The sequence below is a fragment of the Etheostoma spectabile genome, chromosome 3, assembly GCF_008692095.1.
Source record: "Etheostoma spectabile isolate EspeVRDwgs_2016 chromosome 3, UIUC_Espe_1.0, whole genome shotgun sequence".
NCBI classification, from domain to species: domain Eukaryota; kingdom Metazoa; phylum Chordata; class Actinopteri; order Perciformes; family Percidae; genus Etheostoma; species Etheostoma spectabile.
In genome coordinates this window covers 7,345,023-7,358,051 of record NC_045735.1, presented here as the reverse complement: position 1 = coordinate 7,358,051, position 13,029 = coordinate 7,345,023, and the positions used below count along the sequence as shown (strand labels likewise).

At 40.0% G+C, this 13,029-nt stretch overlaps 1 protein-coding gene across 2 annotated transcripts in view; it reads right to left on the bottom strand.

Annotated features, from left to right (window-relative positions):
- Positions 1-13,029, bottom strand: part of dpf1 (double PHD fingers 1) — a 43,444-nt gene that overhangs the window by 5,527 nt on the left and 24,888 nt on the right. For both annotated transcript variants that reach the window (XM_032510980.1, XM_032510989.1), the window contains exons 9-10: positions 4,115-4,234; positions 547-659 (exon numbers count right to left, since the gene is read on the bottom strand). In XM_032510980.1, coding sequence (XP_032366871.1) covers positions 547-659; positions 4,115-4,234 — 233 coding nt within the window. The remainder of the gene's footprint in view (positions 1-546; positions 660-4,114; positions 4,235-13,029) is intronic.

The following is a 13,029-nucleotide window of genomic DNA, read 5'->3' as shown; positions in this document are numbered from 1 at the left end:
ATATATATATATAATATTTAAAAATATATTTGAATATTATATATATAAAAAAATAAAAAAAACTCTCTCTAGGCCAGAAACAATAAAAACCTACACTGTGACTTTTTTGTCTGAACTTTTGTTGTGTGAATATAAATTTTGGATTAAAACAGCATTTATTCCCTGTTGAAAACTATTTATCTTTTGAAATTCTCTCATGGAATTGGGTTCTTCCCAGTGGCCAAACTTCAGCCAGAGGGATCAAACCTTCATGCAGTCATGTCTGTAAACCAGCCAGTGAATCTCTGTTAGCTCCTGGATCACTGTTAAAATGTGTATTCCTTCAAGGATAAATATTAGTATCCCCTAAACTTGCTCTACCTAAAAGACTGTATACAACCAACATTTAAGGGTTTGGCAGTACTATTTACTACAGTATGGAAGTCTAGTTGTAGTATGGTTCTGCGTGTGTGTGTGTGTGTGTATGTGTGTGTGTGTGTGTGTGTGTGTGTGTGTGTGTGTTTGGTGTGTGTGCAGCAACATGTGTTAACATGTAGTATAAAGTACGTCATTCTCAGAGGTGCCACACAGACTGCAGGACTTGCACTCGATGCACTGCCAGCGATAAGTCCTCACCGCAGCCGTCATGTTCACTGTGAACTGCAGACAGGACGGGTGGCCTGAGTGCACCACACAACACCACACCACACAACACATACCCACGCCATACACACACACAAGCACACACACGCACACACACACACACACACACAGACACACACACACACACACACACACACACACAGCACACAAGCCAACATTTTTCACCATCGCTATTTGTCATCCATCATCTACTCATTCTATCTATCCGTCATTTTGTTTGCTTCACATGGATAATTTATGTGGGGGGGAATTCAACAGTGGTATGTTACAGATGTGAAAATTGCAATAGTTAAGTTAGCCAAAATGATTTTTGGACAGCATTTTTCCTGTCTTTACATTAAAAATGTAATTTCAGAAAAAAATCTATCATAAACTTACTTTTAAATGTAATTTTGAGAACAATGTCAAATGTTGGAGTTTCAACAAAAGTGGGAAAAAAATTCCAGTTGTAACATAAAAATCATCTGATCTTTTCCATTGTTGTCCACTTCTCTGCAATTCAAAAGGTTTTTTATTGCTTGTCTACGGTGGCCCTGAAATGCTAACCACGGCAGCAAATGCCACAATGCAACAGCAAATCCCACAACGCGATCCCACAAGAATTTCGCCACAACACGACATCGGAAATGAAAAGGGTAGGTACATATTGGACAATGATCCTTGTCCTGATTGGTCTGTAATTTACAAAAAGGTCTGTGTTCATTTGAACCAAGAAACTAGCAAACAGAAATAGCATGTTTTTTTTGTTTTTATTTCCGTTTCATTTCAAAAACGAATCAACAAAAATGCAGCCGAATTTCCATTTTTGGTTTCTGATTTCAAAAATTTTAAAAAACAAAACCAAACTGAATAAACCAACCTGATCTCACAGAATTACATAAGATGAACATGGCCCCTTAACTCAAAATCTGTGGGAGTTTCACGTAATCACAAAAAAATCTGTGATGGGCCCACAGAAAACAAGCCCCTTAAGTTAAGGTAAAAGTTGTGGGTGGGCATACTGTTCCGTGACAAGCGGGAAGAACAGTACGTATAGGTTTAGGAAAAAAAGAAGGCGACTTTAGGAAACATTACATGCGGGACACAATCCCTGGTCTCCCGGGTGAAGTCCTGTGTTTGACCCATCCATCACGCCATTCAACCTCCTTACACGGATTTTCGGGCTTTCATACTTCTCGCTACTATAGTTGCTCCTAATGCTACATCATCTTCTCACTGAATTTACAATGGCATTGTTACCATGTGATGCGGTGTTAACAGTTTGTGATCATTTCACAGATTTCTGTGAGACCGTGCTGGAAAAAATGGTCTGATATGGGTTTTTAGCAAATTCCTTTTTTTATTTTATTTGTCATGAAGAATGACAGTAAAATGTTTCAAAATAAAAGCCAAGCATGTAGAATGGCCTTTCTGCAACATCCTCCTGTTTGATTCTTGCAATGATGTCGTGTTTTGCCAAAAGGCTGTCGCGTTGTGGCGATTTGCTGTTGCGTTTTGGCAAACTGCTGTTGCGTTGTGGCATTTGCTGCCGGGATGTTGGATTTTGTGTTGCGATGTTGCCTTTTTTTGCCGTGGTTTGCACTTCAGGGCCACCGTACTCTTCTTACCCGTTATTACAGTAGTTCCTGGTACGGTTACATGATCACGACAATAGAAATATTGTTATGTCATCCTTGTTTCCCTACTTTCATTGTGGGTGTTCTTTGTGAGAGGTTATAAAGAAGAGGACCATACCAATGTTTACGATGCTGCAGCCCATTCACTACAAATCACGTACATCTTTTGAGTTCTGCTTTTTTATTTTTCAGATGAAAAAACATGTGGATAAAAATGTATATACAGTACATGCAATCAAGTAATAAGTACACACATTCTGCACCATCAACTGCAATGTATGCATGTATACAAATTACCACAATATACAAGCACATCCCAAAAACCAAAACAAAGGGACTTATAATGGGAAAGAAAATAGTACAACCGTATTTAAAAAATCATACTTGAAATCTACTATGATAAAAATTTACTGTTGGCCATTCACAACCACAATACACACTAAACGAGGTCATTCTCTCACAAACTTGCAGCACATGGGACACATTTTCAAGAAGATGAAATAGACAATGGTGTATATCACATTTGTAAAGTAGGTGGTTGTATAACAAGCCAGGGTTAAAAGAAATGCAGCAGACAAAGTTTGAACACTTTGGGGTTTTTTGGTCAGACAATGACATCACACCAAGATTAGTGTACATCTTATAAAATCCATTACTATTTAATGCAAATGAAAATCTTTGTTTTCACTGTGATCAACGTGACATGACCACCTAAAATAAAAACAAGTGCCAGATTAAAGTTAATTTCTGACCTTGAAAACAATATTTTTACAAGACATGCCTGTGTTTTTTGCACTTGTGACTGCAGAGCATGTATCTTCAGATGTATTGCATATGCTGGGAATTTGCAGGGTGTTTGTGTGATTCATCTATTTGTTATTCTTGGAATTGTACAAAACTTTACAAAATCCCTCATTGTGTTCCCAACAATGTTTATAGTGTTATCACTCACTTACTGTATTCATTTTTTTAAAGTGGATTTAAATTCTTGGCACTTTTACACCTCTTAAGAAGCAATAGAAGTGATTTTTATGAATGAAATTCTTTTCTGGCAGAGAAGATTGTAGCACATTTTTACAATTATAGCCACTGTTTTCCAAAGCATGTCATATTGATTATGACGTTTTAATGTGTTTTCTACCTCTCAGGCAGCCAGGGGTTTGTATTCCTTTCCATACAGAAGCAACATCAATGTACAGAGAATAATAAAAAAAAAAAAAGCAAAACATCACAGTGAAGTTCATGCATGTTTTTATGTAAAAGTGTAAAAGTTATGTTACTACAAGAGAATGCAGCGCAGACAAATTAACCTGCACTTACAACTACTACAGTATAAGTTAAACAAATAAAAGCAGGCATGAATTTAATTTTAAGTCCAGTGGCCTGGACAATAAGTCCCCAAAGTAACACCTCTAATTATTGTATGTGTACGTTTTTGTATTTTAATTTTTCATGTGGAGAACCTCCAATAATGTATATTTCACTGTATGTATTTTGTCTTTCAAGTCCACCAAACCAATGGCCATCTAGGGTCATTTTTAAGTCGCTGAAAATTGCTATTCAAAATGCAACAAGAAATGTAAACCACTAGCTGCTTGCAAGGTGAGAAAATACCTCAAAAATCTAAAACATTACAGCAAGGTTAAATATACTGTACAGGATTTTTAGTAGATGGGCTAAATCAAAACAAAAACACTGGTATGGTCCATCCATTTTAAGCGTAACAGGAATCGAAACTTGCATTTATTTATGTAGTAAATATGAAATCTATACTCAACAAACAAAACACTTTAAAATTGTGCATCAACAGAGGACTGCCTTCCTCCTTCCAATCATCCCCTTCTGCGATGCCCTACCTGAGCGTCCACAGTCCGCACAGGAGATAAGGTCTTCAGGACAGCCAGTTTTCTTTGAGCCTCCGAGGCAGAAGTCGCAGTAGCCGTTGGCGATCACTGAACCGTCTGGTGCTTTTTTAGCTGGAAGAAGAAAAAAACAAGAGAAGCAGGTAAGTAAAAGTGGGAATACAATTTATTTATGGACTCTTAGAAAAAGGGGACGTAGGGCAAAGTTTACTCATAAGTCAGTGTTATGAAACAATGACCCAAAGGGTAAGAGCTGTATCAATCTCTAGGCAGTTGAAAGGGGAAGACTATTAAAGTAAGCTCAACAGAGTGGCCATCACCCAGGTGTGCTGAGAAAGAGAAAATATCAGTATTTTATTCTACTGACAGTAAGTGATTAAAGGTAAAATGTTGAGCTGTAAAACAAAGAAAAAAAAAGGAGATCTGTAGCTATGTCCCTGTTGCCAGACAGCACACCATCCCAGCTGGGCACAACGCCCTGTCTATCTCTCTCTCTCTCTCCTTTTTTCATCTGTTGCCTTTGGTAAAAACAAGCACTGTTGTAGGCCTGCGTTGGAGCCTGGGATTCACCAAACCCCAGCTCACCAAGGAAGTGGGTAATGGGGAGGCACAGATAGGGATGTGTGCTGGAAAGCCCTGGGGTTTGGTAAATATTTTCATGAGTGAAGGAGGAGGAAGAAGAAGAGGAACTGAAGAAGTATGAGTGTGTGAGTAGGAATTTTGCCAGGACAGACCTGCCGTCATGCTGATCACGGAGAGGCAAGTGCTCCACGTGAAGCAGTTTAATAATGATTATTAACAAGGAAGAATTTCTCCCTGCCTGCCTGAGTGCTGTATATATACGTGTGTGTATGAATTCATGTCTACCCCTCATCCCTCTGTCTGTTTGCCTGTCTGCCTCCTGCCAGTCTTACTGCTGTTGATTGCATAATCACTTTAATGGAAGCAATCACATAACCACTGCAGACTATTTTGTATGTGTGCTTGATTCTCTTAGATGTAACGAACTGGACATGTCCTTTGCAGTGACTCACCAGGCAGGACAGAGCAACAGTGAAAACAATAGAGTGGGTTAGATACGCTCACACACATACATATAGGCATGCACAAAAAAACAGAAAGACAGAAGATAAGCACACAGAGGCCACGCAGACAGACATACAGACAGACAGACAGACAGACAGACAGACAGTGCTGCAGGTGTTACTGTGGCTGTGTTCATATGAGAGACAGAGAGAGGTCATTAATCCATCCATTTCAAGGTAGAGTCTTGTTTGGCTGGAAGGGGAGGGTTGTGAGTATAGGGTGAATTTGATGGGAAAGAGAATGAGAAGGGAAGGAGGAGTGAAAAAGATTGGGTTTCTACTCCATAGGGTCTGACTTTAATCCTCTGAGAAATAAAATAATAAAAACTCTCTGATCAGGATGAGAGAGAAAGAGAGACAGAACGACAGACAGACAGACACACAGACACACAGACAGACAAAGAGCAGGGAGGGGAGGAAAATGATAAGCTGTACCTGCTACTGCAAATTTCAACAGTAGTGCGCTAAGCAGAAGGAAAAAAAGCAAGAGGCTGTCATCCATACTGTTAGAATGTAACAGCAGAGGACTGATTTACATTATGTGGTGCAAAGATGAATAACAAGGTGACTACTGTATCAGCACCAATAAAAATAATAATCAAATGTACTTCAAATAGACTCGTTTCCATGTACACTAGGATTTTACAGATCTACAGATTTACTAAATGTGAGATTAAACATTTTGGTATACTAAAATGAGTGGGTTGTCTTGACCATGGCTACAGACAAACACTGTCTAGCACCTGCAATTCACAATGTATTATTTCAACACAGATGGCTCCATCCTCATAATTCTCAGTAATCTCTTTTCCCAGTGATAATATGAGATCTTGCTGGCGTCAGCTTTTTCAAATTATGAGAGTTTCATTGTAGAAAAAAAAATACCTGCAAATAATAAGGCCCTGTGCTGGTGAGGGTTAGGCAGATAAAGCCTGGCTTATTCTTCTCCCTTTATTAAAAATCATCAGAAAGTCAGTGTGGTCTGAATTGATTATTGAATTCTGTATAAGCATGTCAGAGGAAGATTATTATTATTATTATTATTATTATTATTATTATTATTATTATTATTATTATTATTATTATTATAGTTTTATGAGTGGTTTGTGAGTAGGCTTTATATGTCAATTGGTTAAGTGAACAAAATAAATCATGATTTCCAAATTATTCTTTAACTTCTTCTGTCCATCCAACCAATATTAGGTCCAGCTCCATTGAAATAGTGTTACATTTTACTTTTATTCAAAATGTATAAAATGTATTAGTTCATTTAGGTCATTCATTTTATACTATAATGCTAGCAGTCTGTGGTGCTTTAAGCTACAAAAGCTAGCATCAGCATGCTAACCTTTCGCACTGAACAAAGTACAGCAGAGGGTGATGGGAATGCCATTATTTATGCAGATATTTCAAAAACATGGTAACGGACACATTCAATTTCAAAGCTGATGGTGGTCCTAGATTAAACATTAAGGGCTCACAAAAGGTGTTACAATTCCTTCTGAGGGGTATTACAGTAATGTAAGCCTATGTACCAAATATTATGGCATCCAATAGTTGCTGAGCTATTTCTGTCAAGACCAAAGTGAAGGACCGATTAGCCACACTGGCTGAAGAGTAGAGCATTGAACCATATGCGCAAACTGTATGAAGAAGTCCTGTTCCATATGAATAAGAAACAGAATACAGATGTTAAAGAATGGTACTGGATGAGCATAAACTGTATTTATTTTTTTAAGAACCAAACAGCCAGATGTTTACTGAGTCCAGCAGAAGGACGTATAAAGCTGCAGAGACATGTGGTGCGCAGCCCTGGAGCCAACGCAAACACATTTTTGTCTACTTGTTTTGGTCGAATAAATTGCTTTTATCTTGGCTGCTTTTATTTGGGCTCACTGCTGCTGATTGGGCCTCCCAATCCCTGGTGGGATAAATTAGACAGGCACACATGTTGATAGCCACACACATTCAGGCTACATTTTATCTTTGTCTGTGTGCTACAGTTAGGTGTATGTGTGTGCATCTCTTTTTGCCTTTGTATTCGTGTGTGTGTGTGTGTGTGTGTGTGTGTGTGTGTGCGTGTGCGTGTACTTGTGTGCTTGCTAGGCCCCAGAGAGTGAATCAGCAGGTCCTGACGCATGCGAGTGAGTCGGGGCTGCCCGCTGGCCTGCCCGCATGGAGGAAAAAAACTCCATCAATGATTAAACGCCTGCGGCCATGTTTCAGGAGCTGCCTGCAACCACAGACACGCCATCACCGGCAAAGAGAGGGAGGGTGGTCTAAGGACATTGATAGAGAGAGAATAGAGAGGAGTGAGCTAATGAGCCAAAATAAAACTGATATAAACCAGGTTGAGAAAAAAATGAGAGCTTGAAGAAAGAAAGATTGCACAAGTCAGGTAGTGCATTTTTCCTCCTCTTCCTCCTAACCCCCTTGTTAGTCTTTACCTCTCCTGTTTTTTCTCTCAGTCTCTAAATCTTTACCACCTTTAGCCACCCTCCTCCTCTCTTTTTTGCCTCCATATCGCCCTCCTTTACCTGGCCCTCCTTTCCTCTCCCTCTCCTCTCTCCCCTCTGCTTCTCTTCCAATTACCAGGAGGAGTATGAGCAGAATCGCACACTTCACAGCTTTCAAGTGTTGGAGTGAGATCCCCCTGGGAATTATCCCCCCCCCACAACATCTTACCCTTCCCCATCCTTCCTCCTTCTCTGCTTATAATTTCTCTCAACCCCTGTCTCATTTTCTCTCCATTCCTTCTCCATGCTGTTCCTTCGTTACCTTGCGTTGTTATTTCGCGCTCTTGCCTTCTTTTTTAATGGAAGTCTCTCTCCTTACTTTTATGTTATATTTTTACATTTCTCACTTTAATTTCTCACGTTACATGCATGATTTATGTATTCGGGGATTTGAACAAGAACTTTTTAAAAACAAACTTGACTATGATTTTGTTTAACTAGTCAAGATGAGGTGAATCAGGTTTTTAGTGTGTAAGTAAAAACAAAAGTGAAGAAAAAGATAGGTGGGAGCAGAGGAGAATGGACTGCAATGGAAATACGTGACATTACATTAACCCTTTGAAGGAATATTTTTTATTTGAAGATTATGTGAATATTGGAGATCTGATAAGAAAAACAATCTAAGACAAAAACAGATAAACTATGAGAAAATACAGGACCAAAGAAATTAAGAAGTTGTGAACTGATGTCTGTATCTTCATCCTGGCATTGTTCCCCCTTTTCTCCCTATTATCTCCATTGTGTCTACCACTGTACCTCCTCTTCCTCTCTCCCCTCCGTCCCCCTCCCAGACTTTGACCCGGAATCAATACAACAGCCCGACTCTAGCTGGTCGATAATCTCATCCTCTGGCCGGCCACAGTGGAAGTATCATCAACTTAGTGCCTCCATCCAAAAGAAATAACCTTTGCCACCAAAAACATAGGACTACAAATAGGACTACCTGTTGATTTTTCTCACTTTTTCTTTCATCTCACGTTTTATCTTTTGTCTGCCAGCTCCTTGATTTGATATCATATTGCTGTAAAGCATATGAACCACTTGCATGGGATTTGCTTGAATTGATTAAGGTGATTTCTTGTTGTCCTATCTTCTACATTTCTTCAGTTATATTCCATTATGTTGTGTTAATACCAACATATATACACTCAGCCATTACTGTAACAAAGAAACACAAGTTATCATGGCTACCATCATCACTAAATACTTGATTCAGTCAAGGCTGAGGTTAAGATAGGGATTAACAAGAGACGGTTGAGTGTTTTCACAGTGTATCTGTTCTCCGAAGGCAATAAACACTCTTGTACTGCAGTAGCAGACGGGAGAAAGGGTTGAGGATGAGGAGGAGGTGCATAGGTGGAGGAAGAAGAGGCAGGGAAGGATTTCAAGAATGAATGAGGCAAAGAAGGAAAGAGAAAAAGAGAGGGAAGAAGAAAGAAAAGGAGGAGGAGGAGGAGGAGGAGGAGGAGGAGGAGGAAGAAGCACAAAGGGGAAGAAGGAAGGGAGGCAAAAAAAAAAGTGGCTCCCGTTGTATCGGAGCAGCGGTGTGTGAAAACACACACTCTGCACTCCTGTCGCTTCTCTGCTTAATGAGGAGAGCCTCTCAGGAGTATAGCGTGCACGTGCACGCGCGCGCGCACACACACACACACACACACAAAAATACACACACAGATGAAAACACCCACAACCACAAATGTACAGTAGAGTGTGCACACACACACACATATACACTGAAAGATTTACAACCAAGCCTTTGCATAATAACTTTTGCCGTCCAGTCTCTGTCCCATCCCCCACTTGCTCTCTTTAACATGATAAATGAGTCCCTGTAACCCTCGTCCAGCCACACACAGCCACACACATGCTCACACATAATTACAGTCACAGAAATTGCACATATTTAACAAGAAACAAAAGTATAAACAAATATAAAAAGCCCATACATGTACATTCACACAGACTCAATAGCCCAAATGCTCGAGGAGACATTTTCAAGGTTTTTTCTAATGCAGACAAGTAGGCAGAGATGCAGTCAGATGGAAACCGTCAGTCACAGATGAAAAGTCAGTGGCTTCCTTTCTCTCTCTGTCTCTCTCTCTCTCTCTCTCTCACTCTCTTAATCTCTCTCTCTCTCTCCCATCCTTTTTCTCTTTGCACTTTCATGCGTTCTCATTATTGCTGCAGCTCTCTCTGCCTCTGATTCGATCTCTTCTCTGCGCTTCATTGTGCTTCATCTTTTGACTTCCCTTTCCTTATTTGGTCTCTATCTATGTTTTTTCTTCCCTCTGCTTTACTTTTAAAGAGGAACTGGAACTCTTTCCTGCAATCCATCTGTTACATCTGTCACACTAATGCCTGCACCGGTGCTGTGCTCTGTTTTTCTTTGTTTTCCCCATTTCTGCTCCTTTTCCATCCCTGCACCCTCTAAACCTACCCCACCTCTTACACGTACACACACACACACACACACACAAACACACACATACACACACACACACACACACACACACACACACACAGACACGCACACACAGACAAACACACACACACACACACACACACACACACACACTAGAAGTACTACTTTCACTCATGTCCAGTCAGCAGGTTGCGTAACTCTCAGCGCTTTGTGGGTCTGGATGCATGCATTTGTGTGTGTGTGTGTGTGTGTTCACAATGTGAGCTTGTGTGCAGGGATGACATTGCAAAGTAAAGAGGACAGAAGCAGTTTTGGTGCATAATAAAACTTGATCTATGGCTGCTTTGCAATCACACTGACCCGCAGAAACAGAAACACACACACACACACCAACACACAACCACACACAAACAGAGTACGTCAGGCTCTGCAGTCTGCAGATATGTGCACATTTAGCAAATAGACACACATGCCAATACATCACACAGACACACTAACTCCCCCATTACTCATGCATTTAAAGAAATCGCACATAGACACAACTACGCACAGTCTATACATATGTGTGCCTACTTTGAGCACATGTACTCAAATTTGCTGCATACACTTTAACAGAGCCACTTAGCCAGTGCAGGCTTGTGTCCCTGTCAATGAAGAGTTAAAATGCAAAAAAATGTATCCTATTTTGTTCCAGGGAGAGAACCGGCTGGGAAAGTGACTGTGAAATCCAGTTTGAATTGTGCCCAACCTCACATGGTCTACTACAGCGTGTCCTGTACACGTGTCAAAAATGACCAGCTAGCCTAAAACAAAACATGAAATGAGGAATTTTACTAAAATACATTTAAAGTGGAAAGCTACTTTCCATTATTTGTGGCATTTTGGCACTGAAATGGGAAGTTTGCGTTTCTGTTTCCTTTGTGTGTTCAGTAATGGGGGCTGTTGCTGCTTGTGCTAGCTACTAATTAGCATTTTAAAACCAGAATTGTAAAAGTGATCATTTTGTGCACCAGTGAATGACACTGTATTCTGAAAGTTTTGGTGTTGAATAACCATTGTATTGTTTCAAATCACATATGGACAAAATAATTTATGAATACGGCATCTATGGAACTGTTGCACTGTTGATTTTTATTCTCTCTTCTCTTCTTTGTTTTTCTTTTTGTTTTTTTACAGTAACAGTTACAGTCAGCCGCAGTTACACACAACAACCAGACAGACAAAGATGGATTGTGGGTGAGGATGTATTTGGAGTGGGAGGGGGGTAGGTGTGGGAGCTTATCCAAATGTGGCCTAGACAACTGAGTAACACAAAACAACCAGCCGGCAAGGCAAGCCACAGCACCACATGTTAAGACAGAATACCAAATGAAGCAGACTCCGATATTACCCTGCCTTCACCACTCCAACTGTCTGGGGGAATCTATATGATGAATCATGATGGTGTTTTTTTGCATAACTCTCTGCTTTTCAGTCTGCTTCTTTCTTTGTCTGCTTTCTTTCTCTCCTCCTATTCTTTATGTTATTCTTAATGAACTCTGTGCGCCCACCACTCCCTCTCTCTGTCTCTCTCTCTCTCCTATACTTCAACTACTTTTGTTCTTTTCTCTTTCTGTCTCCTCTCTTCCTCCCCTTTTCTATTGTCTCTATACCTCTCCTCCCTCCCTTTGCTACCTTCTCTCTCTCTTTTCAATGTACATAACAGTGTACTCTTTAGGAGGGAGCCTTGGTGGTATCCATGGCAACCAGATTGCTAGGCAACAGTCGTTTCTCCCTTCCTTTCCTGTGCTGTGCAGCAGCGGCAAGAATCAACAAATCAAAAGCTGAGGAGGAATGCCGGTATACATGAAAAGTTCAGAAGATATCCAGAAAGCATTACATGTTCGCTATTTCCTCATGTGCCGTCTTAACACGGAGAAATATTGCATACATTAACATAAAATCAATCTGTGTTTGTGCTGGAAGACAGTAAATTAAAAGAATAAGCCTGAAAAATACAATGAAAAAAAATTATGTTTTTTTTCTCTGAATGTTAAATACAAAGCCTGTTGTCCTGTTGTTTCTGTGCACATGCACATACAGACAAGTAGGCAAACATATGCTCATTAACATACAATTATACCTTTTTGCACACACCACTGGAGCCCATTGGAAAGAAGTTTAAAAGTCATTAAACCAAGGCATATTGGGCAATTTGGCAAGCTTTGGCATTCTCTGCACTTCAAAATCGATCTTTATAGAATTCAGAATTTGATGGTCTGTTTTGGTGGCATAGCATTAGATGCGGAGAATTAACAGCTTACAATACCCATTGAACTGACAATAAACTAGTCCCAGTAATGAAACATAACGGTATCTGCCCAGTGACAGGGCTATAAATGGCAATGTAATAGCTAAAGCAAGAAACACAAGAGCTGGAATCTTACCACACTTCAAATTAAGAGAAAATCAAATATTTTAGAAAGAGAGAGAAAAAAAACAAAAAAAACAGTGGTGCTCATTTGGTGTGAAAATACACACAGAGTGGGGAGTGGCAATTTAAGGTTCCTCGCATTGTATATATTTATTAGTCAGTTAGTTAGTTGAACAAAAGTAATCCATATTTCCTCTGTTTGCAGACAGTGGGAGGAGGATAGTGAGGCGATTTTGAGACACAAGGCCAAAAAACTGTAAAGGGGAAAAAACACAACAACCAACAATGGTGAATAAGAACAGGGACGCTGACCTTCAAAGGGCTCAATTACATGTCACACACACTCAAAGTTGGGCATGACTGCCCATACTGCGTTTTCACACAGCTCAGTGGCACACAGAAGCACAAACAGACACGCACAGCTAAATAAATGCACATGCATGTGTGTGTGTGTGTGTGTGTGTGTGTGTGTG